The 27,253-nt window shown below is 41.1% G+C and overlaps 1 protein-coding gene across 3 annotated transcripts; it reads right to left on the bottom strand.

Annotated features, from left to right (window-relative positions):
- Nucleotides 1-346: 346 nt before the first annotated feature.
- On the bottom strand, nucleotides 347-27,253 carry MSANTD1 (Myb/SANT DNA binding domain containing 1). Of its 3 annotated transcripts, none has more exons than XM_072335685.1 (4): nucleotides 27,167-27,253; nucleotides 15,395-15,659; nucleotides 6,909-7,193; nucleotides 347-1,399 (listed from the first exon to the last, which is right to left on the bottom strand). In XM_072335685.1, the coding sequence occupies exons 2-4, from the start codon at nucleotides 15,646-15,648 to the stop codon at nucleotides 1,159-1,161; spliced, it is 780 nt and encodes a 259-aa protein (XP_072191786.1). In that variant the 5' UTR covers nucleotides 15,649-15,659; nucleotides 27,167-27,253; the 3' UTR covers nucleotides 347-1,158. The 3 variants fall into 3 exon arrangements, with proteins under 3 accessions (XP_072191786.1, XP_072191784.1, XP_072191785.1); XM_072335683.1 differs by lacking the exon at nucleotides 27,167-27,253 and adding an exon at nucleotides 16,122-16,548 and having other exon boundaries at nucleotides 365-1,399; XM_072335684.1 differs by lacking the exon at nucleotides 27,167-27,253 and adding an exon at nucleotides 15,777-15,844 and having other exon boundaries at nucleotides 365-1,399.

The raw sequence follows: 27,253 nt of genomic DNA, 5'->3' as shown, positions 1-27,253 counted from the left end.
TGTACAAAGGAATTCATCTGAGGAACTTCTGAATGCATTTTAAAGGTTACTGCAATGTTATATTTCATTAAAGAATCAAACGCTAGCACTTCACCTCAAGGGCTTAAACGCAATCCCTCATGCCTTCGGCTCCCTCTTGTGGTGTATCGATGCCGATCTGCCTTACATCTGCTTGCATATTAAAAAGTTGTGCCACCAGCAAACGCTGAGAAAGAGGTACTGAATATTCTTTAGGACTTCCATCAATGCAAACAACTTCAAATATATGCACCAGCAGAGGAGATCTTTACCTAGTAAAGAATTAAAGACTTTTGACTGTTACTGCCTTTTCACCAACACAAAGTGTATCTATCCAGCAAGAAGTACGTTTCTTCTTTTCCTTTATTTCATTTGATAGATATATATTTGTATATACACACAGTACAATAATTTTCTTTTGTGATAGAGAAGAAATGATACTTTTCACTGCTGGTCGCTCATTAAGTCAACAGATTCCAGTTAATAATGAAAAAAATTAAACATTTAATATCAAAAGCAACTTCAAGTATCGTCTATACATTTTAGTATTCAGTATATAGTAAGGATTTGTTTGTATTTTATGAAAAGTGTATTTGAATAGACTATTTTTACTCTCATACATTAGAGTACTATTCATATGAGGCATGGAGTTTAAAATGACATCTTGTGGTCCCAAGTAGCTCTTCACAAGAACCATGCATAGGTCACTTGTACAATCACTGTGTATGTTTCAAACCAGGGTCTAATCATCAGCAAAGTCAAGATGCAATTAACATGTTTAAGAACACATTACTTTGTTCTTCAACAACAGGTCAGGGTATGGTCCTTGATGTGAAGAAATACATAACATCTTTGTAAAACAATATCTGACCTAGGCAGAATAGTACTGAATTTCCCAGAGCTATTCATCCCTTAATCTTTCTGTATAAAAATAATTCAGTTTAGGCATATATTGCACTATTTTTCTCATGCCAGATAGCTCTCACCCTGCATTATCTGTTCTCTTTGCTTATCTAAGAATACACTAAGATTTTAATTTCCATGGAAAACCTGGGAATAGGGCAACAAACACACATAAGGTGTGCAGTAAGGGGATGTCTATAATATCAATGATAACTTCAGAGGCATTCACAGAGAAAACTACACATTGGATTTGGAAATCATTTTCTCCAGTAGATTCATCATTCTCTCCTGTAGCTGTAAGCTTTGAACTTGGATGATGTTTTGCTGATCCAGAATCCTGCGTACTTCCCTACAGGTTTCTTCCATAGCTCTGCTCAACTTCTTTTGTTCTTCCAACATAGCTTCCATTAATTTTAGCTTCTTCTTTTGAAAGCTGCAGCTTTGCATTTTCCTTTTCTTAACTGGTCTTTCTTCAGTTCTGAAACAGGAAGATTTGTTTACAAAAATCACATTAAAATCACATTTGTGGAAAAGAAAAAAGAAAGCTTTGTTAGGACCTGAAGTTGTGTACTACATTCTTGGTCAAGCTATAGTTAGGCTCAATTAATAAAGAATGTTCTCCAATGGATTCCCTCTCATCATTGTGCCAAAACAGAAGTATTTCGTTCACTGTTTTATAACATTACTGACTGTAAAACCTCATCATTTTTAACAAGATTTTTTTTCCCCCACAGAATCCAAGGAATAACATTTTCTTTTTATCTTGACTTTTACATATTGAGTTTCTAAACTGCTGAGAGAGGCTTTTTGCTCATGTGGTCATTATATCTATTGTAGCTCAAGCTGTGAGTGAACTACTCATCTGAAAAACCTCCAGTTACAGATGGGTAACTTCCTTTCAATCTTAGCATGACGAGTCCATGTATCTGGAGTCCCCAGCATCAAAGTTATCCAATGATGGGTCTCCAAGTCCCTTTACACAATCAACAACCTCAGCTGTGTTCTGCCAAACACTGAGTTCTTTCTAGGGGAAATCTGGTAAAAGCACAGTTTTGAGCAGAAAGGCATGTCAGCAACTTGTAGATTTCAAGACAACCTTGAATGAGGACATCAACCTGGCACTAGAGGCATGTGTTTTTACTGATGTGAAGAAGGGGATTGGGGAGGGAGGTCACTCAGCTGTGACAGATCTGTATTACATTTCCATATATGTTCTTATCCTACTTGACATTCAGATCTCTCTGCAAGAAAAAATAAACAGACCTAAGAACCTGGAAGACTTGTGGCAAATCTAACAAAAATACACAATTCCCCTGACATTCCAGGGTGTAGTGAAACACAGAGGGTGAGGTCTGTGAAAAGAAATAAAAGGACTGTGTTAAAAATGCTATTAAAATCTTAGAGGAAAAATAATGGAATAGATCTGGAAGGAAACTGCTTCACTACTGCTTAGTCATTTGGACATTACATCCTCCTATGCACACATAAGAAACCACAACAGCCTTTCTTCACAAATGTACACTGATGTGGTGACCAGAGACTGCTGGCTTTCAGATTACCCGGATATTCAAAGTTACTTGCATAACTCAAAGGATTTTTTCACCAAAATTAAGATTATTTTAGCCAAAGTCACCTTATGGATTTTAAGTCCTCTATGAAGCTTATTACTGAACCTTGATGGATCTTTCTATTCTCTTCCCTATACAGTATTAGGAAATAGTGCTGGTAAACCAATCCAACTGAAACAAGTCAGAACCGGCTCCCAGAGCCACAAAAAGGCTTGCATCTTTGTCACTGTAGGTGATGGAGAGAGTGGTCCTTAATAGGAATGAAAGGGAACATATAAGGCATGTAGTTGGTTCTGAGCTGCTCTTTCTTGGTGGTCGTGTCTGCCATTTCATTTTTGTTTTGTTTTTTTCTTTTATGACTCCAAAAAAGTGGGGGGAGGAAAAGGAGATGAAGTGATTTGCACTGAAAGATCTAAAGAAAGACCTTTTTTTTTTTTTTTTTTTTTAAGACAATAAAACAAAAAACAATTGAAACATCACCCTAGAGACTGTTCTGCAGTGCAAGATATTAGCTGTTTTTCAGGTGAGTAGGTCTGGCCCATCAGAAGTCTATAAGACAAATAACAAGGAGTCCAAGACAATAACACCTTACATGGCTCTGGGAAGGAACGAAAGGTAAAACATCCAGTGGTGATGGTGGCTACCCAAGAAAGTTCATCAGCAGTATCTGAAGCCTGATAATAGCTGAGAAAGTGAACCCACTGACAAGTGCTTGCTCAAAATGGGGTCCTGGCTCAGAGAGTTACCCCAAGAGCCAGGGCACAAGGATTCTCTAGGGTCTCCTAAGTACTCTGTGTTGCTGTTTACAATTAACAAACAAGACTTGCTAATTAGCCAGCCTTCAACAACTATAAATACTGATTTTAGACCACCTAACTTTGGTAGTGTTCCCAATCACCACACCTCTCAAGTGACAACGAGAGAGTGTTATGATAACTCAATTTGGCAGTAAGGACTTAGAATTTACAATCTTCTCTTCTTGCAAAATGGCTCTTGAAGAAGAACTCTTAAGAAAGGGGTCTATAAAAAAATTAAATAATAATAATAATAATAATAATAATAAAAAGAAGAAGAATCTAAAGATGTCCAGTGATTCCTGAAGGAGCTATTTGAATCCAAGAGCTTCTTCAGATACTGAGCCATCTTTCATGAGAAGTTCTAGGTCCCCTTATAAGTCCAGAGAGTCCCGTCCAGTGTGAATAAGTTTTTCTAACAGAAAGTAAAGAGGGAAGCTGGGATAGGAATAAAATACATATGGCTCAGCAGTGAGCGTCCCATCAGCGTAAATATCTCTCAAGCAGTTTCAGCTAGGAGTTTGTCTAGTTTGATAGGCTCTAGGCATCAGTATAAGAAATGATCAGTGTTCCACACAGCAAACATCAGTTGGTTCTCCGCACTGCATTCCTGCACAGCCACAGTTTTTGTGGCAGTGCAGATGCAGCAGCATCCATTCACCCTGCCAAAGAAGCACCCCACTCATTGCCAAGCCTAAGTTCTAAACGTACATTTTGAGACCTGAAGGAAAAAATGGCCTAGGAAATCCAGGACCTCAAATACAATCTAGTGGCACTCTCACACCTCCAATGTCAGTGACAGGGAGCCATCAAAAGAACTGGTACTGGTATTCCCCTGAACATGCAGATGAAGCATGGAAAAGCTCTGGCACTGGGATCATGTTCCAGATAGAACCTTGCAAAGCTATTTGTACACTAGGGCCCAAAACAAACAGACACGATTCACAGCAATGAAGAGAAATAATATTTCCCCTCTCATCTAGGGAGCTGACTGGAAACAACAATGAGACCAGGAAGAACAAAACAAAACAATTAGGCAAGATGTTTCCAGTCTCAAACGCATTTGCTGTCCGTGTAAAATAGAATTAATTCTCTGTTTAAATTAAAAAATTATTTGATCGCCTGTACTCACTCAATAAGGCTCATTTCAGTACTGTGTTAGAATAACTAATGAAGAACAAGTTACATACAAAGAATAATCTGTCTACCAAGTGCGTTACCTCCACAGACCCACAATAACAACTCTTCCTTTCTAACTACTTTATGGCAAATGGGTCTCCAGTATCATTGGTTTCCGGGATTTATAGATCCCAAGAGCAAACTACCATTTCTGACTTGATTGTGTTACTTTACAGTCAAATGCATTCGTGAATTAATGAGACCCATCCTTGAATTGTAGAGTACAACCACAAAAAGGTTTAATCTTACTCTTTGGTGTGTAAGCCTTGTGTACCAGCTTATTCAGCTCACCTTTCACAAACTGAAGAATAGTGAAGATGGAATGACCAGAATACACAACTACTTCAAGGAAACAAGCAAAAAATACTGAGAGGGCCTCAAAAATAAAGTTCAACTCACTATTTTCCAACTAGAACACTGGATTAAATAAGGGATAACCACTGGAACAGATTGTTACAGTGAATTCACCATCTCCTGCATACATCAGTACTAGGATGGATGTGTAGTGAAAAATTTCTAAGAGTAAAATCATAAGAACAAAGAAATGGAGGCAACAGAGATATGAGGCTCTGAGTCAGAAGTCACTGCTGTGGGGAACCATACCACAGAATGCCCTCCACAACACCTTTGGGCTCCACATCAGAATAACTGATTTAAATACATGGATGGTGTTTTTTAACAGGCAACCACTACAGCTGGCATTGAGGTTTTATTATGGTCTATTGTATTATATGGTCTACCTATAGAAGTAAACTTTTCATTCCCATTTTCAGCGTGGTAGAAATGGTAAAGCTGATGAGGTCTGAACCCCATTCACAACCTATATAATTATAGTTTGTCACGATTTCAACAATAAAGAACCAAGGCTATGCGTTAGACCATGGGATGGAAAAACACTGTTTTCAATTAGATAAAAAGTCATTCGTAGTGTTGTTAGAAATTCTGATTTTAGAAGTTTAAGCTGCAGTACGAGACTCCAGCACTCTGAATTATCCAACAATAACTCTATTATTGTCAGATGTTTTACTGACATTGCAATACAATATAAGGTTGTAAAATGCTGAGCAAATACCAGGCAGTCCATTAAAAGAAAACAGAAATTTCAAAGATTTTTCTCACCTGTGCATTGCAACAAAAATAAAAATTAATATGATCCCAGGATTAGGGAATCATCCCTAATATGAAGAAATCTAATATCTTGTGACAAAAAAAAAGTACATCTTTATGTTATCAAACAGCCTAGTGTATAAAATGCACCTCAATGTTTTGGAAAAACAATCTCCTAACTATTAAAAAATATTGTTGGAAACCAATTGAAGAATTGGGGAGGGAGTTCTTGCATGAGAGATATCATCTTGGCATTCACAGATACTAAGAGGTTGTTTGTCAGGGGATATCAAGCCATTACAATGAACTATGATGTAAAAAAATTGTTGCTTGTGAACGGGAAGACTGTTACAGTTCAGAATTTATATACCAGTTTTTTTAAATAGTCAGCTATTCAAGGACCATTTGCTTGACTGATTGAATGGACTTATCCTAGTTTTACCCATCCAAGAATAGGCCTGGAAACAATAATCTAAACTTGTTAGGTTGATTCTTCTTCCAGCTTTACACCCTCTCAGTCGTATGACTGACAGATAAATTTACTGTTACAGTTAAAGCCTCACAGACTCATGATAAGATCTTCAGGACCAACTTTTTCCTGCCAGAAAACTGTAATCAACTCTTATTTCACACGACTCTGGATGAAAAATGAGACCGGTGAAGTCTAAAGAACATATCAAGTGCACAAGCCTGCCTTCTGCTAAAATGCTGCCTTCAGACAACTCCAGTCTTATCAGAAAAGGAAACACATTTTCATTCTCAACCAAGCCCTTACTTTGAGAAAAAAAAAATGACATTATTCATTTTATGTAACGTATGCAATGTTCTTTCAAACCGCATGAACAGCAGTTCAGTGTCCATGGCAATATTTAGTTTGCAACTTTTTACCATGTTAATAATAGCTGAAGCCAGGGAAATCTCATATTCCTACCAAAACAAAAACCAAACAAAACCAAAAAATAAAATAAATAAATCCTAGAGCAAGCCAAAAATCATCTAAGCAAAATGCTGCATCTCTTACCATAGCACAGCACTATCGTGAGCATACCAGTACTCCTATCACAAATGTACTACCTCCTGTCAACAGAGATACCCACACTGAATTTTGGCAATATTAGATGAGTTTTTGCCCAGTCCTTCTACTCCCTTCCAATCTCTGGTGAAAGAAGAAAGAAATCGCCCAAATTCAACAGAATGGGAAACGTATCTCAATTTGTGATTTACAGGAAAGCTGCGAGAGCTGTTAGAGAAAAATGTTCCAGCATTTCCTTTTTGAGATAGCAGATCCCTTTCATTCTGTGAAATACTAGAAAGTGGGGAAACAAGTTAGAGATGCTACCTCAGCTTGTAAGAAAGTAAGCTTGATGAGCTCTCTGAATGTTCATCTTCGAAGCACTCTTCCCTTCCTTCGTATGTAAACTGATTATATGGCAAATACAGAGGCGTAGACTTAGCTGATGGTGACTGCGAGGCCTCTGTCTGTGATGTAGAAGGACCTGGTTGCTGATTTTCATGCATTTTCACATCACTGTGGTCTGTCACTTTGGATAAGATCCTATCAATGGTTTTGTAGTAAGGCCAGTCAGGTGCAACAGTTTCACTGTCAGTCATGCATTTTAATTTCCTGCAAGAAAAGGCATACAACATTAGAGCTTGTTTTCTTTTTAAAGTACTTTCCACACATATCTTTCATATGAGTATTTCCCATTATGAATATCAATGTCTACAAATATCATTCATATTCTCCTCCTCACTTTGCCTAAAAGGTCAACATCGCCCTTTAGAACATTCCAGTAACAATGATAAGGTATAGATGCCCGCTTATCTTACAGGGTGAAGATCACTGCGGGAAGAAATAAAACTTCATTTATTTCAAAATAAATAAATGAAAAGCAGTTCATAATACATTATAAACAGTAAACAAAAACATTACAGGGGAAGAACTGTCAGCCATGACCTTGTGCCTCTGATGTGTTTCGTTATGAGATTTATCGTTGAGTCCTAATGCGAAGTTCACCCACTTAACACCCGCTGATATTTTATTTACTTTTTTTTTACTTTTTATAAAATATTTCATTGAGAAATAAAAAGCCCGAGGTGAACAGACACATCGCTGGGGGTTGGACTCAATGATCTCTGGAGGTCCCTTCCAACCCCTATGATTATGTGATCTCAGAGACACTCCACTGGCCAGCTTACACCCCAAAACGTCCTTCTTTCCCAGGTGGGATCTTGTTAGTCCATCCAAAAGTTCATCACAGGAGGAAAACAGGAAGGGCAAGATTGATGAAAAAAGCTCCATTTTCAAGAACTAGGTTTCATTTAAATTAAAGGAAAAGAAAAAAAAATAAACAAATCCAATTCTCCCAGCTATGAAGAGGTTTCAATTTGCAGGGAAAAAAAGAAAAGATGAAAACTCTTCTTGGACACCTGGCCCAGCCTTTTTTCTTGAAGTCTTAACCCTCCTCTTAATCCATCCTGCCCACATCAGTCCCAAAAAGGATAGAATTAAGTAACATGTAAACATGATAAAAATGCTGCCAAACTTAAAAGTGGGAACTTGAAGTTCTTCCTTTTAGACACCACTGAGCATAGGTTAAGGGGAAATCCACCAGTGAGAAAAGGAGGCAGAAAGATTTGCTTAGGTTTTGAAGACATTTAAGGAATCTTCTTTTTTCCTTGTCCTTGCAAGGTCTGATGAGCTTTCCCAGCTTTTTGGGAAAGTCTTTCATAGCAAAGCCTCCACAGCTGCCTGTTTTTTCATGCCCTCTATGCATTCAAAATGTTAATTTCATACATGTTTCACAACCTGCTGCTGCAATTTCATGGTCAGTGAACATCCAGCACAACCTACAAACACATCTATATCCATCAAGTGCAGACACAGAATAGCAAAGCACAAGGCTCATCATCATTTGATATTGATATTTCTGTCTAATTGTTTGGGCTACTTGCATGCCAAACATATGAACTGCACTACTATAAGCAGCTAGCTGGGTCTACATTTCCCATTTCCCTGTCCATGTTAAAACCTTCAGTACATTTAAGCATTTTACTGTATCATCCTCAGCTACCCATCGCAATGCATTCACCATGGTCTGTCATTCCCATGGGTAAGACAGCAAAAAGCCATACGTGAGCACATCCCTGCCATGTCAGGGCAAAGTCCAACAGATGGATTAAGACTTCACCAGACACAGTTTGAGCCTTCAGAATGGCAAAACATTCTCCCAGAAAGGACAAGAAAAGCTCAGAGGTGGTATTCTGCCAACTTTGCTCTGGGCCAGACAGATGACTTGTGTTAAGCCTGGTGTCAGCCAACCCCCCATGTCCATGTGCAGAACTGCTGCCCAGCCAGTCCATCTCCAACCTGTGCAGAGGATTCAGTTGTCCCAGGGACAGGATTTGGGGCACCGCAATATAAAAAGGACATAAAACTACTACAGAGCATCCAAAGGATGGCCATGAAAATGGTTATGGGTTTAGAGGGCAAGATGTAAGAGGAGCAGCTGAGGTCCCCTGGCTTGTTCAGCCCAGAGCAGAAGAGGCTGAGGGAAGGCCTCATATTTGGTCTTCATTCAAAGAAGGCAGCTCCATCCAGTATTATTTTGCCTTGAATCAGTGTCCTGATGACTATATGACATTAACTTCCAAGCATTATCATGTTTATCACTAGAATGACATTCAAATTATTCTTCCCTTATTTTCATTATATATCCTGAACTAAATGTTAATTTCCTTACTTTAGCAAAACTTTTCAGAAGCGGGTATTTTGCCCAGTTATATCAGTACCTTGGTTTCTTATGTATTATCTTTGCTATATGCCTAGACCCCATTTTTGCTAACACTCAGGATTTTGAAGGAGAGCTGCAGTTTTTTTATCTGCCCACACAGTTCTAGGGTTGCAGCTACACAAAACTAGGTATTTCTATGGCTCTGATTGTATTAGATGGATACAGATTCTTCTACTTCTGTCTATTTAACATAGCTCTTGGCTAAAAGAAATAAGAAAGTTATCATTACCAGGAGGTTGACATGAGAATTTCATTAGCTTAAAAGCAGCACCAGCAGCAACCATCTACCTGTACGGAATCTGGCTCATATACAAAGGAAAAAAGATGAAATAGATAAAGAGAAGATAATGTGGAAGGGAGTGTCTGTGCTGGAAAAGAGGTAGGAAAACTGTGAGTGGTGGAGGAAAACAGGGAGAACAAATCAAATCGATAACTTGGCAACATCAAGATCAAGTTTCAGGATTCACTGATTATTTTGAAACAAAACAGAAAACCAAGAGAGACAGCTGAGATCTTCTTCGTGCACCAAGTGTAACCCTGGCAGAACTGAAGTCTAAGGCAAAGATGCATTTAATGCTCCCAGTCAATCATTATCATAAATAATCACAACAGGTTGTAGTTGCATCCAAAATGTAAAGTTCCTTTCTCTTTGATATGCTTTTGTGTGGTTTGGTTTCATGTTTTTAGTTGGTTTTGGTCTTTTTTTTTTTCTTTCTTGAAAAGTGAAGGAGTTAGCAAGAAATAGGACATTTTTTCAACTCCTCGAAAGGGTGGATAATAACAGGACAAGGGGAAATGGTTTTAAGCTGAGGGAGGGAAGATTTAGGTTGGGATCAGGGGGAAGTTCTTTACTATGAGAGTGGTGAGGTGCTGGAACAGGCTACCCAGATGGGTTGTGGATGCCCCATCCCTGCAGGTGTTCAAGGCCACATTGGATGGAGCCCTGAGCAGCCTGGTCTAGTATTAAATGTGGAGGCTGGCAGCCCTGCATGCAGCAGGAGGGTTGGAGCTTGATGATCCTTGAGGTCCCTTCCAACCCAAGCCATTCTATGCTTCTGTGATTTACACTGGGATGCAGAAGTTTGGAAAAGAGAAGAAGACAAGCCAAACATTCAACACTTTGAAAACATTTATCATAGCCTGAGCGAGTAAGCAAGGCAGAAAAATAAGGTAGGATTAAGCGAGAAAGTCAACAGAGTTTGCGAAATAAATTCCTGCTGAGTTTATCTGGACCTGTCACAGTTTCATGAGGCTCTATTAAAATCCAGCTGAGAGCTGAGGCAACGGAGAGCTCTCTCCAAAAAGTGGCATCAAAGTTGAGTTTCCAGGGGACAAATTACTGAAGTATGAAAAACAGTTACCCAGTCAATCTGAACGGTGGCTGTGAGGGAAGTGAACAAATTAATGGGTTTTGAGGTCCTACTGCCAAAACACTCCAGAGAATGGACCGCGACACCAGCTGAGTAATTTGTGCTGCCATTGACCTTTCTTCAGACTTTGCTCTCTGTGCCTATTATCTGCCTTCTGAAATAAAATTATTACAATGTTATTACAATATGACATTCTAGAGAGTTCTTAAAAAGTGTTATTTCATCGGTGAAGACAATTTGCTTTTTTTGTTGTTTTGCTTTTTTTTTTCCACTCTCTGCTCAACACGCTATCACTTTTTGATTATTATTACAGTGTTTGATATTACTGCTTGCCTTAAGGAATGGATACAAGATTCATCTCCTGGGGTTTCTGTGAAGAGCTTTCAAAATAAATAATAAATAACAACTGTTCATGAGCCAGTCAATGGGGGAGGGAAAGAAAGATGTCTGAAAGTCCAGTACTTAAGTTGTGCATCTGCTATAAATTATTGAAATTAAAGAGAAAGCTGGTAAAATATTCAAATTTAACTTTCTGCATTAAATTTGATGCACCTACATTTCATCGCTTGCTGTAGCACAGGTCAAATATTCAACTTGCTTAATGTCACAGAGGATGGCAATGAATTATGCAAGCAACAATAATTAATTGCTATCATCATGTACACATGAAAACAAAAAAAATAAACTGATCACGTATTCAAATCATGAGACTGATTCAAATTTACCAATCGCTAACATTAATTGACTGTGATTCAAATCAAATAGCAACAGCTGCATCCTATTTCCGAGGCTTTGGGAGGGTGATGTTACTGAAAGCAATAAATTTGCATTCACGCAGCTCTTATTTTAAAACATCAGAGGGAATCAGTCAAAACTGAGGATGACTGTACAAGCTTTCCAAACCCTGTTTTATTTCTATAAGCCAGAGCATACTATGCCAGCAGTAGTACAACTGCAGATACAGTGCATTATTTAATTACAGGGTTATATGTGCTGAATGCCCCAAGTAGCCTATATAGTATCAAGAATTCAGCAAACACTCTAAGTGATGCTGAAGTGCAAGCGATGGCATTCTAATCCCAGCAAAACTTCTGACATTCAGCACATCAAAAAGGTAACTTGAATTCCAGCAGGCCTGGCTCAGCCCCTTGTCCCTCCTGACAAGGGATGCAACTTTCATAAGAATAAACAACTTGATCTTTCATAAGAATAAACAACCTACCACTCCGTTGGTCTCAGTGAGTGTCAGTGGTAACAGGTTCCACGTGCTTATTATGCAGCGTAATGCAAACTTATACGGCGTTTGAGCTACTTTTATATTTCTTACCTTGCAGTTTCAACAACTTCTTGCATCACGGCAAGAGAAATGCCTGCTTTGTATTCTCAAAGATAGTGCGGTATGTATGCACATACCTCTACAACTTGTTTCTGTTTTGGGGGTGTTTTTTTCAAGCAAGTCACTGATGTTCCCATTTCTCTCAATAAGAAAAGTCTTCCATATCTTATCCTAATCGTGTTTTCTAAACAGCTTCCCATTCACTTGTTGAAATGTAGGGCATTCAGAAATAAGCCTAATTCCAGGAGGAAATAATGAATGCGATAGATTTATACATGACACTGTAACATCTGCATGATGCTTTTGCTACAGATGTGGAGGAATGGGATACAATCAACCTAAAACTGTGTTAGTGACAGAAGCTCTCATGCTCCAAGCTACCCCTGTTCTAACTTTGTCTGGCAGCACAGCATTCCACATGGGATCATAAGATGCAGCCAGGAACCCGGGCAAACACCTGAGCTGTCAGCCCAGCCTGAGCTCCAGGCCATTGCTGGCACCGATGTATTTCCATTAGCTGCAGTTTGTGCAATACCTGCTGGCTAAGTGTTCCTCCCCTACTTATGTATATGCTTGTCTCACTTTGGCTTCTTCAGCACTATGAGTAATGGCTTTCATTGGGCAAAACAAGCAAAACAATATAGAATTGGATCAAAATTCTATGGGATCCTCAGGTTGGAAAACACCATTGTGTGCTCACCAGTATTATAAATGTGTTTACTATTTTAGATCCCTTAATATTTCAGATCACTAATAATTGTTTCAGAGAGATCCCAGGATGTGATGTGACAGCAAGAACACTTATCACTGAACTTTGCTAGCAGAGCTGGGAAAAATATTCAAGTACTTCTATTCCTGCTAAAGGAAAAACATACATAGAGCTGTATATTCTTACACATGTGTATATGTTCAAAAGCTGTTTGTAGGGCAAAAGAATTGTTTGCCCTTATAAAACTATGTCACAACACTTAGTAACACTTCTTTCCGATGAATTATTCTACTCTATTTCATTTCTGACTACCAAAGCAGAGATTGTAGCAACTTTGTGATACTACAGAGTTGGTCAACCTGCCTGATGCAGCGGAAAGAAATCACCACTCAGAGCAGGGCAACCCTGAGCTTTGCTATTGGTGCTACTTTCCCACACGTTGCGCTTGCTAACTCTACATCATCATTACAACCGACTGTCTCTGATGATTTTACCCACTTTCAGGATATTTTTTCTTCATTGCAGAGTGCAGCCGTGATGTGTGGAAATGCACTAAGGTAAAGTACCTTTAAGTACACTTCTTTAAGTATCCTCCAGACACCGAAATGTGGATTAAAACTCAGGTGCTCAGGAGTCAATGGCAACTAACATCATAAGGTTTCATCACAATATTTCCTATTCTCACACGTCAACAAAAAGCCTCCAGAAAATGATGAATTTTAAGTCATGGCTTGTATTTGTTCCTGAGTTTTCTACTACCTCCCCCTGAAAGCAAAGCACGCCAGCCTGCATTGGATAGAAACAAACATTATAGGGGTTGCATTTCAAATCCAAGAGTGTAAAATGAAACAGCCTCGTGATGGTGCAAGGCAGTTTTCTAACTCTCATAAATTAGCATCTTAATCAATGAGCAGGGAGCTGCAATGCACTGCACAACAGAGCAGCAGCACGACAACACGCAGCAGAAGCAATCTCAGAAGTTCACAGAGACACAGGAATTTCTTTAAGCACTCTTGTTTCCACACGCACACACACAGACTGCATGGGTGCGAGGGGTTCATTTCTCCCCTCCCCCCGCTGCAAACTTTAAAGAAAAAACATTAATTAGAAAAGCTAATTCTGTCTGACTGACGAAAACACCGCAAATTGAGAACAAAGGCTGACAGAGATAGCCTGTTATGCTTGGCAATTACAGCACTTCAGTATTGCACGGTGTTGCTAGCTAGACACCTGTAAAATCCGGGTGCTGCGAGCCGTGCTGCTCAGCAGGAAGGCTGCAGATGTAGCAGACTAAGCAGGGGCCTGGGAGCCAGCAGTTCCCAGCTCTGCGGCTGAGTGGCAACTGCTGGGCAATGCAGGGCAAAAATGGATCGTGCATCCAGCCTTCTCAGTCTGGGTGAAGAAAATTACAAGGATTACGACAGGGTTAGTCAAACATTTTGGAGGCATTAGCATCTGCTGGAAAACGTGGATTTAATATGATGGAAAATGATGTTAAACATTACGCTCGCAGGTCTTACAAACCCAGGAGGACATTCAAAGTTAAGGGGTTTACAGGATTCTTCCTAGTTTTCTATGTGATGAGCAGTCTCTGCATTAAATACAGGAGGGTGCCTTACAGAAAAGCAAGCAGTTTTAACATTGTTGCCTGCTGTAATAACCTTTTTTTTATTATTATTAATACGAGCTTTGAGGAGAGATTAAATAAAAGAGTCACATATTTGATTTTCTTGCATTACAAGCACACGGCTGAAATCACCACTCTGGATTTCCAGTATGAGGCAGTTTGTGCCTCACGGAGATAAGAATTTTAGAATAAGAAAAAGGAAAAGAAAAAAAAAAAAAGAAAAAAAAGAAAGAAAGAGAGAGAGAGAAGCATTTATATCTGCTAAGTCCCGATTCCTTTCCCCCCCCCTTGAAACAACAAACGTCTCTCGTTTTCCAAGCCAACTTCCCCTCCTGCTCCATCTCATCTCCTCGCAGCCACCTCCGCCCTCCCCCAGCTCCGGTATTGACGGTGCACATCGATCCCCTCCCTGCAGATACAGCAGCGCTGCTTATAATTATAGCAATGTGTGTCACTCAGCAATAAGGCATTCCATTATTCCCGGCCCCTTGAAGTGTAACCCTTCAACTCACACCAACAAAAACCAGGAGCTTCGTTCCCCAAAAAGCATTATTCGCTATTTATTACAAAGCAAGCAAAACTTTGCCTTGTCACACCGACCCTCTCTGGCCACTTCCAACTGCAGGAGTTTCCCTGCAAGCAGCTGCTGCCAGGCTGACACAATCAGCAAAGAGGGGGAAACAAACAAACAAACCAACCCTGCTTTCCCACTAACTGCATTTCCATCCCTCTGCATCATAACACCGCCAGTTAATTACGACGCGACAAAGTTGTCCCGGAGTTTGCAATGAAATGGGGGGGGGGGGGGGGGGGGGGAAATTAACAATGACGTAACAGCGATGGCGAGAGAGAACGTTAAAAGCGATACGAACAATCTTTAATCTCTTATCTACACATTTGCTGAAGGATGCTTCGTTCTGAAAGGCAAACAGAGCAGCCTTGCCCCTGCTAACATCTCTTAAAAGGAAAAAGAATTAACTGAAGCTTACCTGTACTGGAATGTCATATTTGTAATTTTTATCTTTATTTCCTCTCCGTGGCGAATCTCTCCCGTCATTTCAAAGAGTTTGTTAGCCATTTTCTCATAAACTTTGGCATTCCTTTTAGTTTGTTTCAGTTCATCAAAAAATTCTTCCCAGACCAGCATTAAACCTCTCATTTCTGCATCAGTCCAGTTTCTGGCCCTCCTGTGTTTCTCAGTCTGAGAAGAGACAATGTAACTGGGAATTTCTGCTGCAGCCATTGCTGACTGACCTAAAAGGGTTTTAAAAGAGGACACTTAATATAGATTGAGTTTTTAGCTTAGGTTTTTGTAGTGCAAGACATGCATATGTGGATAAAGAATTTGAATGACAACAGAACATATGAAACCTTTTTGCAACAGCTTGAAGCTTGAGTGCACAAAATGGGGCCTACATCTGACAGGCAGGAATTTAGTTAAAAGCTTTTAAACAGAGAAACGTCATTTTGATGTCACGTTTCCATAGCAACAGAGCAACTGCATAAGCTACAACAACAAAAACCTTTTAACTGAAAGCCAAAGAATCAGGACAAAGTTGACAGGCCATCAATATTAAAGCTTTTAAACACTTTAGGTTTAACAAAAAAAAAAAGAGAGAGAGAGAGAGGGAGAGGGAGAGAGAGAGAGAGAGAGATCTATGCAGCCTTTGAGAAGCTACTTTTAAGTTTCTACTTCTTTTTCAGCCTTTCCCTTACCTTTTAGGCAGACAATCTGCTGGCGGGGGGTCATGGTCGCCTGAACGAGCTTTTAAGTTGCGCCTTGACAGACTCTCTGGGAGGCTGCAAGGACTGAGGCCATGTACACACACACACACACACACACGCACAAAAAAAAGCTTTTTCCCCCCCTTTTTTTTGCAAAGATACTCTGCAAAAAAAGAATAAAGAAAGAAAAAAATAATCAGCCAGCTTCATGGCAACTGTATATCTCGGAGCTAATCAATGTTGGAGCGGGCAGCCTCATGAAAAGGGTGCCTGCGTCTGTTTTTAAGCACATGCACAAAAATGCCGTTTAAGTGTTTCAATATAGAGAGAAATGCATGTGCAGTTTTAATACAAAGCCACTTTTTTTTTTTTCCCTCCCCGAGATGTTGTGCTGCTGATAAGCGTGTACTGCAGTCCTGTCAGGATGAATTTGCCTTTGTAGGTATGTATTACTCTGTGTATTTTGTATTCCTGGCAATTTAGATGCTATTTATGCAGCCTGTGTTCTGCCTTAGGACTGCAGCAGAAGCATTTCACCTGCTTTATGGGGGACCTAAAAGGATTATTCAACGAGTTACAAAAAAAAAAAAGAGAAGAAAGAAAGGCTGCAAGATCCTTAGAACTGCGAATAAATTGCTTTGCTGTAAAACAAGCATTCTGAGCTGGGTTTTATATAGAGCTGAATTCTGCCAGCAGTGATACTGGAAAAAGCACCACCTATTTGTCGTATTAGACACAGTGCAACACGAGCAGAGGGCCACATCCTGCCCCCACGTACATCAGTGCAGGCAGCGCCTTTCCCAAAGCAGTGAGATGCATGAAACGCATTAATTGGAGCAGCACGAGCAGCTAGAGAGAAAGATGTTAATTCCCTGCAGTCCAAATAGCGCTGCGTTACGTAAAATATAAATAAATAAAGCACGGACCTTTCTTCTTATTATTCTCTCTTTCAGCACATAACAGCAATAGGGACCTCACTGCAGGGCACTTCCTGAAGATTAATGGCAGGCAGGGGTTAATGGCCTGAGGCTCACCCAGTCAGTCGTTAATCCCCAGGAAATGTTCTGTGCCTCAATCCTTAATGCTTAAGTATCCTATAAATTGTAAGTCTTCTCATAACCACATCCTTGATCTTAACAATAGTTTTAAAACGCACGGCTTGGTTTGCATCCTGGGCATGGCAAGGAGAGCACATCGCGTTCCTAAAAGGTACGCTATTCAAATCTGTGATGGGTTGTTGTTTTTCTTTTTGTCCTTCTTTGCATTTCACGTATTGTGCTGTTTATCAGAAAACCATGGAATAAAGTGGGAGATCACACACACACACACTGTACATGGGAACTTCCACTGATCCAGCCCTCCCCAGTCTCTGTTAGAAATATACCTGCTGAGTCACTGCCTTCCTCTAAAAAGAAAAGGGGGAAAAAAAAACCACCTAGCTTCCAAATAACTCCTTTTAACTGGTGATATGACAGCCTAGCGACTATTACCTTTAAAATGTGCAAACAGCAGCATATGTTGTTGATCTTGCGTGGTTTGTCTCTTGGGTGGCCAGCTGGGAGACATCACATGATCAGGGGACAGATGGTGGTCAGAAGAGGATCAGCTGGTGACACGTTCATTTTATTAACTTATCGTTTTGTTTGGAAATTCCCATCACTTAACCTTGGGCTCCATGCAGCTCTATCAGTACAGCCCTACCAAATTCCATTGACTGCATCCATAGCCAGTGGTAGGGGATCACCGGGACAAGCTTAAGGAAGAAATATGGTGTTGAAGAGGAAAACACTGTGGGTCTCTTGTTAGAGAGCTGGGGCCGATGTAAACCACTGTGAAGAAACAGTTGCTTTCCAGCCTTTGATACTGCATTAGAGGCTTGTTTGTGTCCTCCAGCTTTTAATCCACCTGGACTGTGAAAACAGTGATAAACACTGCTGAAACCTATAGCATGTTACATATACTTGGGGGTGGGAGGAAAGTTAAGCACAGTCTCTGCTATAACAATTTTTTTAACCCAGTTTCTAGTTCAACCACCAGGTCCAGCTGCAGCCAGTTCATTCCTTGTTGGTCCACAGACATTCCTCTTCTCATCCACATGTGCTGGGCACATGTGGGACTGCTCCTTCCGCATAGCCCTGCCTGCGGGGCCATGCCCCCATAGAAGGGAGACCACAACTGCCCTGAATACGCATCTCTTACTTCTCTCTGTGCTGTTTCCTATTAGGGTTAATTGACAGATTGATCTAGTGGCATAGTGCTATTTAACATCTGTTAAATAAAAGAAATGCTTTCGAATAATGCCTCCCTTATTCCCCACCCCTCAGCAGCAGAAGGGAATCTTAAGTTTCCAAGACTCAAGTTTTTATCCTGTCCTCTGAGAAAGTCATCACTATTAATTATAGAAACTCTGCCTCGTTTGCATTACTGAAGTGCAAGGGGCCAGTGATTGGTGAAGTGCCTGTTAGCCCATGTGAACCTGAAAAGGAGGAAGGGGATTCTTTTACCCCAGAAATCCTCCCTACATTTGTCAGAGCCAGGGGAAGAAAAAAGCACATGTCTAAAATGCACCAATCTGCTGACTGCTCTGCAGATCTGCTGCTAACCCCCATCCTGCGCTCTGAGTCTGGAGGAACACACTTGAGAGGAAAGAGACCCTGTAATGGGAGAGTTCTCAGTCCCCAGAACTACGGGATTTGGGGGAGAAGCTCTAATAGCAACTTTAATCCACCAGCCAGATGAGATTGGTCGTTCACCTCAAGACTGGTTGGTGACCAATCCAAGCATAACTGCTTGCCAGAAGAGCTGCACCACCCAAGGCGCTGATGCACTTGTCACCAACATGCTCCAACTGGCTATTTCCAATGACTGCTGACACAGGCAGCTGCCCATTTGGATTTCAGAAATGAAAGTACATAACTTTGGGTTCTTTTTTTTAAGTCAGCCAAGACTTTAAGATCTGAACCCAGTTTTAGCACCACTGTCAGCAAATACCATTTTAGGCTGTTCAGGCTCAAAGCCTCTGAGCAGTGCTGTTGGGAGGAGAAGGTCCCTTGCTGGAGGGTGCGTAGATGTTTCAGTAGTGTGTCCTGTAATATCACATATAAAGCAAATAGCAAGCTTGTTTGCACTCTTTTGTGTTTTGGGCAAGATGTAGAAAGCAAGGTTGCTTAAGGCATAGGCCTCTCAATTGTCCACGAGCTCTTCAGTGTGGCTCATGAGGAGAGCAATGCAAGCAAGCAATAACTAAACCTTGGAACAGGATTGTCACTGCAGAGCATGTGTTTATCCTCTGGTTACTTCACTACAGATACGTTTCAAGAAGTATAAAAGTATTCACCTGTTTATAAACGAAAGCAGTCGGTGCTTATGTTGCAGTGGGATCCTGACATACTGACAGCAATGCATTACAGAGCAAAGGTCACTGAATAGCTGAATGGCTTTTACATACATCTAAAATAAATGTGCTATGCCTGCAAAGAAGTCTGACAACAGCAATGAGTGCTTTGGAGGAAGCTGGCTGAGGGTACATGGCTGAGAAAAGCAAGCCTTCTTTGCAGAGAAGACCTTGATGATTTAAAACTTAGAACAAAAGAATAGGAAAAATGAACATTTCCACACAAACACAGCTATGGGGCTGCAGGGCAGGTTTCCCTGCTGCCAAAGCAGGCAGCCCAGAAGGACAGTTGCCTGTGAGTTGGAAGAAGCTGGAAGGTACTTTGATTTAACTTCGATAGGCCACATCCTGCTTAAATTTCACTGCAATCAGAATCGTTTTCCCCAAACAATTTGATCTTGCTGAACTGACAGATTCTGACCAAAATAATCTCCTTTGCCTATTTTAGTAGTAACCATGGAAGCCAGCTTTTCACAGACGTTCGGTCTGAGGGAAGGATGGAGAGAGGCAGCAGGGTGAACACAAAGAAGGTGGGAAACGGGGCTTCAGCAGCATTTTCATGGTGAGACCAATCAGGCCAGGAATCATTAGCAGCAGACGAGGGGGAACTGGAAATATGCGGAATTTTAGAAGAAAGATCTGATGGGCTGAAGGGAACCCGGGCAGTTCACTGCCTGGAGAAACCAGGTATGCTGGCAGTAATTAGATCAAAAGTTACAGTACTAGGTTTGGTTGTACAGTTTTGCACGGACTCGTGTTTCAGACCCCAGTCTTCCCTCCTCTGGGCCAAACAAACCGAGGGACATTCAGCCACACCTCACACCTTTCCCCATCTCCACAGCCCTCCTTTGGATGCTCTCTAATAGTTTTATGCCCTTCCTACACTGTGGTGCCCAAAATAGCACACGGTGCTTGAGGTGGGGCCAACAGCAGAGAGCAAAGTGAGCAGAACCCAGCACTTATTTCTTGTTAAACTTCGTCTGATTGGTAATTGCTCAGCTCCCCATTGCAGGGAGCAAAGACAAGCTCTATGTCTCACCCTCCCAGTTCAACTGAGGGCAAGCAGAGTGTTTTGGAGGTTTGCATGCCCTTCAAAAATTGTTTGCAGTTTCTTAGCACATGGAGCAGCCCTGCAATATGCAGTAACAGACATCCTCCTTCTCTGAAAGGGAAGCAACAAATCAGATTAGAAAGAAAAATCACTCTGTTCCCAATGAATGGCTTTGTGAATCCCCCTGAAAGGAAATTAGTTCGGTCCTGCTTACATATGGGGGTTAGTCAATAAGCTCTCTTGCCCATGTTTGGTTGCCAGCATGCGGTACAATAAAACGTGCTAGAAAACATCTTGTGCGTTAAAAACTGCTCCTAAAACACTATGCAAATATTTCTCTTTCAGAAGTAAATTCCTCTGAGAACTTATTCTAAACAGTTCATTTCGGATGTAGCCTTTAATCTGCTGCAGTTTGGATCTGACATGTTTTGCAGAGGGGGAAAAAAAAAATCCTTGTTGCACAGAAGTTTGTCCTTTGCTTTGTGCTGAGCAACTTTTCTGCAGCTCAGCAGAAAAGCAGCCAAGCCATGAAAAAAACAGATGATAGCAGCGGGTTTTTTGTCCATGATTCGGTTGCCCACGAGCTCCTTTCTTCCCCAGAGCAAGAATTAATGCCGCCGTTGTAATCCCTTACTAACAGAAGCACAAAAGGCAGCGATTGTTAAAAATAAATACTTCAGGAGGTTATCAATCCATTAGAAAGATGCTCAGCCCCCAGGTTCAAACATGATGAGATCTGGCTAAGTATAAAGCACTTGGGATTCACATAGGATACCCGCTAAGCAAGTTTTCATTTTGTTTTGGTAGCAAACATTACAGCTGTGTTGAATAAATGGGTTCTAGCCTGCTGCTCTTCCAGAAAGGAGAGTGGTTTGGGCCCTTTTCCAGCAACCACCGGCCTTGGAGAATCTGCAGAGCAAGTCACTGGCAATCCCCTGCCAAAAGCCCAGCCTCACTGCTCAGGGCTTGCTACCGGCTTGGCAGCCCGCTGCATCCACCTAGCAGCCATCTGTATCCCCCCGCCGTCCTCCTGACTCCCTGCCAAAGCCCACGACGGGAGCAGAGCTGGGGGGGGAGGAGGGGGGGGGGGATCTCAGCCCCAAGTTTTGACAAAGAAAAAAGCATACAATCAAAGACATCTGCCAAGTTGCATCTCCAGCTCTCTGAGGTTTCTGCTCAACACACCCAGGCTATCCCTACTTTTTTCCCCTTGCTAAGTTTTGCTCAGCCATGCTGACCCTCAGAGGAAGGTTTACGGGATTAAAAAAAGTATTTCAGATAAAATATTTAGGGCACAGGAGATTTCCATATCAAGTCATAAAAGATTTAAATCCTAAAATGTAAATGGTGTTTAGGGTATTATTGCAAGGCAGCTTCAGGAATGGAAATCTCAGAGAAGTGTTTGAATCCATAAAGATCAAATGATACTTGTTAAAGTACCAGTCAAGATCCAAGAGCTGCCAAAGAGGTAAGTAAAACCAAACTCACACACATCACTGAGCTTATCAGCTGAGGTAGTTGTAGTGGATGTTGAGGGCTCACAACAGGAAGCTGCCATTCCTGGGACAGACTGCCAAGCACTGCCAGTCATCCCTAGAGGGTTTTGGTGTCCTTTTATGAAAAACATTCATGGTTTTCAAAGGGATCCAACTGCTCAGCTGGAATCATCAGAGCAAGTAGTGCTTGGTCTCGACTCTATTCCCAACACTGTGCTCTGAGTGTTTCAGGAAAGTTTAGTTCCTCAATAAGAAACTCTGTGGAAAAGCTGAAAGCACCCTGGGTTTTCAGCAGAAGCACATGTTTCTATGTCACCCCACAGAGACCATGTAGGCATGTGGTCTGTGAAGTCCTGTACAGTTTGCTTCCCTCAGGGATGATTCTGCCTAGGTTCAGATGATCTGCACTAATTCCTCAGCCACCAACACAGTGGATCACATCTCCAAGATGAACGCAACTGGCAACTTAGGTGCTAGTTCTCATGTCTTGTGACAGGCAGGATAAGGAGCCATCTCAACGTAGAAAGGTGTATTGTGATACATGTATAACGCTGCTGCTTTTAAGTGGCTTGCAAATATTTCGGGTCTTGCAAGCTTCTCCATTAGGAGAAGACATTAGAGCCACTTATTTTCTCTGGGATGTTCCAGTCTTGCTCTTTGGACATCCTGGTTTGGTCATTTCCATCTTTTGCACCCAATCATGCCCCTCCATCCTGCCTTCTGCCTGGAGGCACCACATCTCCTCTTGCTGCTATCTACATAAGCCTGGATTGCAATTGCTTGCATGATCCCCATTGACTCCTGGCTTTTTCCAGCTGTTTTCCTTCTCTGTGGCTATCCTCTGTTTATCACACACTGCTCCACTCCAGTCACTCTCTAGCCACCAGGGTTCAGTTTATATTCCAGCTATAACATGCTCCTCTGATTTCTGTATCAGCTTCTACTGTTTCAGCTATCACTAAACAAAGGAGAGTGTACTCACTTCCTTCCATGGCCTCATTGAAAGACAAGAAACGCATCAGTCCATGGATCAAAGAAATACTTCCTAGCAGTTGCACCCAGAACTATTCCTGCCAGCCTTACAGCTTAGAGGACATCACTCTGCCTCCTTTCGTAAATTCTCCTGAACAAATGCAAACCCACAGACTGCCTGTGGATGCAAATTGCTCTACCTCCAACACTAGCTGTCCACCGCCACCAGTGATTTTTAAATCCTCCCCAGAGTTTTTCATTCAACACAGCATTTGGTTTTGTAAGCCAGAGGATATGCCTTGAATAAATATAGATCTGCACAGAGAAAAGGAACATGATTTGCTTGCATATAAATACCCACTGCAATTTGAGTATTCAGATGCAGAGGCAAGCAATGCTGATACTATACCAAAAGCAGCAGCTTTTGTATATTGGTACCTACCACCATCCATTCCCCTGCTGAGCAGACAGTGCAAGCAAGTCACAGAATATCTCTAGTTGCAAGGGACCCACAGGGATCATGGAGTCCAATAAAACTATTTTAAGTGTGGTAGATTCATCATCCCTGGAGGTTTTTGAGAAAAGGGTAAATGTCACACCAAGTGATGTGGTCACTCTGATGGTCGGACTAAATGATCTCGTTGGTCATTCCAACCTTAATGATTCTACTGATGCTACGACCCTGATTGCTGGTAGATTAGTGAGCACTCAATGGTTTTTTTGCAGCAAAGCTACTCCAGTAGGTGAGAAAATAAGAAAACTAGGGGCCTACAGATTCAGTTTTCAGTAGTGCAGAGACTACTCGCTTCCAGCCAAACTCCACAGGAGTTGTTCACACCAAGCATAAATATGAAACCTAACCCAGATGTTTCAAGGTGTGTGTGTGTGTGGAGGGGGGGATGACCTTAAAACATATGGAACCAAAACCAACACAGATGTAAGGAATATCCACTCTGAAGATGTAAATACAGACAAGGGAGAGTCTGTGGCAGATGTGAATGGCACAAGAGAATTCTTATCGTTTCATTCCTAAACATTAAATTGACAGATTTCTGCATAGCCAGAAGGAGCTCTTTTGGATCCCCATCTTCTAAGCAAATCTTCAATTGCTCAGGAATTTGGGATCATTTGATTACATAAAAAATAGCATTAATGACTGTAGGGACAGAGATACTTTTAACCAAAGTAGTAACAAACCACCATCTGATAGCAGAGGTACCAAGACTAAACAATTTAGAGCAAACCAAGTCAGCTCACAAGGCATTATCTCATTCTCTTAAATTATAGAAGTGGTCAGAGTTTTTCACTTGCTGTGCAAACAGAAAGTAATAGTGCATTTCCCACGGGAGGCACTCTTGTGCAACTGTTTACTAGAAGCAATCAGGCAGCTCAAAAGGACTTAAGGAATTCAGTTCTCTTCTTCTGCTTCACTGTAAAAGAGTAAAAACTGCTTGGCCTGGCTGTAGCTCCTGTTTTGCAGAGGGTTTCCAAAGAACTCAACAGCCTGATCAGCAAACCTTCTCATCCGAGGGCATACGAAATATGACTGCTTCTTGTCAGCCTCCCATAAATGAAAATATTCTTCTCTTTTAATATACAGCAGCTTTAACATAATAGCAATGGTTTTCAGGTTTCTGCAACATATTTTGTGCTCTTTTTCCCATACTGTCTATAATGCCCAGTAGCCATATTCCAGTGGCTGAAGCCACTCAAGGAGACCAACAACACATAGAAGTCATCAGACTAAAATATTCAACCCTAATGTCATGATTTTCTTCACTTGTAACACCTTTCCTCCCTGCACACTTTGCTTCACGACAACTGTGCAGGCAGATTATATTAAAGCTCATGTCTACCTTTTCAAATGATTTCTCATCAAGTCTCAGTGGGAAATAATTGAAGATTAAGCTAATCATTCCTTGAGGCCTCTTACAGAGTATTTCATCACTTTTTGTGAATACATTACAAAGAACTTCAGTGAAGTGCTCATCTGTCAGGACCACTGAATGCATGAGCTGTGACGGCTGGATGGCGCAGCACACAGCTGGGAAATGAAGACTCGGGTCATGTCCAGTATATGGGACAAGTCAAAACCCTGTCCATTTCTTTTGGCAACAGTAAACATTTTCCAAAATATCATCATCCTGCCTTTCTGAAAGCAAAACAGTGAGTCAGCATGACATCACATACTCTCAGCTAACCCCCTGATCTTCACTGCCACCTGCATGGTACCACATTGCCATGCCAAAATACAGCTACCATAACTTTTGATCCCTGCTGTAACCAGCTGCCACACTAAGCAAATTCTTTCATGAACCAATCTGCAGCTCCTTTCCTGATCTCAGTGCTCTCTGGGCATTGTATGCAGCTATCAGATAACTACAGCTGACATCCAGACCCCCACCAGCCCCTGGGTAAAAGCCATAACACTGGGCCACAACAGAATCCAAGCCAAAAATTAATGTGCTTCTTCTGAAGCATCTTGCAGGAGTCAGTTAACCAGAGATGAAAGCCAAAAGCAAGTCCCAAAAAGGTTCTAAAGCAATACAAAATACACCCTGGAATGCAGGAACCAGATAATTCTTTTCAGTAATGAAGGTCCTTAAAGCAGAATCAGGTGCAACTTTACTATGTTTGCTTTGATAGAAATAAACATTTCCAGTTTCCTTCTGCAGATTCTTCTGCTGTGAGGCAGAAGAGAATCCATTAGAATGGTCACTACTAATATTGGGAATATTTTTGGAGTTATTTATACAGCTCATTACTTTAAATATATTAGAAACTCTATTCTACTCTGCCTCCATATTTGGTTTTTATCTTACTAACAAAAACCCCATTCAGGCAGGCAAGTTCCTGCCTCAGCCTTTAAAATACTGCTGGTAGTATCAGCAGTTATCAGTCTTAAAGCTACTAGAGTCACTTTCACTTTTAAGATAATTCAGATTTCTCCCACTACTTTTGACATGCTTTATATAAGGGAAAGCAAGATCAACCTTAGTTCAGATTATGAACATGATGCAATATTGATGTTATTCTGCATCCAAAAACATTCCAGTCAATTCCCTTTTGTTTCCAAATGCTCAGTGCTGTATGAAACAACGGTAAAACAGTAAGTAGATCTTTTGACTGAGGTTTTTGTTTATATTTGACTAGTGTTAATTATCTTCAGAGAACCAATATCTGTGCTGCTTCATACAGCACAATATGTACACATACATGTATTATTTTACTTGTCTCTTGTCTAACAGGAACTTCACGAGCACAAGTAATGGCTGAGAAAAGGAGAGGAGAACTGAAGGGGGAATGAGCCATTGCCTCTCAGCAGAACCCCTCAGAAGGCAAAAGAACATTTTATTTTCCCTCCAGAATCCAGAAGCATGGATATCCCTTCAGACTCTGAACCATCTTGGGACAAAACTGAGATAAAAATCAAAACCATTTTTGGACGCCACAAGCTGATTTTCTACATGCTATAAGTTTGCGTAAGAATCGATAAAAAGAGAAAATATTTTGTCCTTCTTTAAGCAATGTTCTTGTAGCAAATTCTGCAGGTAGGAGCTTGGAGAGACAGTGAGATTGCATTTTGCTATGTGACCATAAGAAGACATGTCCTCCACGGGACACAAAAATGTTGGAATCTCAGGACCATGAAAAAATGCTAAAAGCCCACAGCTCTAAAATATACCCCTCACTCTGTTGGTTAATATCTCTGATACATCCACTCACGCAGCAATGTCTGAGCCAGTGCATCAAAAGAAAGCAAACAGGTTTCAAGGATAAAACATCAGCCAATTAAAGCCTATAAAAACCCAAATCAGCAATCACCACAAAAAGCAGGCATTATAACATGAACTCCCCTAGTCACGACATACAAACCTGTGAAGCAAATCCTTGCAAGGGTCTGCAGCAGCGATGGCCTTGACCTCCTCCAGCTGAAGAGGAGAAAACACAGCAACCTCTCCACGCTCAGAAATTGCTGCCCCAAAACACTCTTCTGCGTTCCTTTGCCCTGATTTTCAGAGGTGGAGCAGTACAGAGGCACGGGCTTGGGAAACAGGAGTGCACACACCTGCACATTTATAGCTTTGGGGTTTTTTACGTTGTGGAAGAAAATCTTCGGTACCTGCTGTCCTGGGAATAGAAGATCCTCCATGAGCCTTGAAGTCAATGCAGGACTCGTCACAGCAGATCACCGACCCACAGCAGAACT

Source organism: Excalfactoria chinensis, chromosome 4 (assembly GCF_039878825.1).
Source record: "Excalfactoria chinensis isolate bCotChi1 chromosome 4, bCotChi1.hap2, whole genome shotgun sequence".
NCBI lineage: Eukaryota > Metazoa > Chordata > Aves > Galliformes > Phasianidae > Excalfactoria > Excalfactoria chinensis.
This window is presented reverse-complemented; position numbering and strand designations above follow the sequence as displayed.

Coding starts and splice junctions, on each gene's coding strand:
- MSANTD1 (XM_072335683.1), bottom strand. CDS start 16,155: ATGACCCCCCGCCAGCAGATTGTCTGCCTAAAAG. Junction 15,660..16,121: donor GCAGATTGTCTGCCTAAAAG/GTAAGGGAAAGG, acceptor AAACCCTTTTAG/GTCAGTCAGCAATGGCTGCA. Junction 1,400..6,908: donor TTACTTTCTTACAAGCTGAG/GTAGCATCTCTA, acceptor TTCCTGTTTCAG/AACTGAAGAAAGACCAGTTA.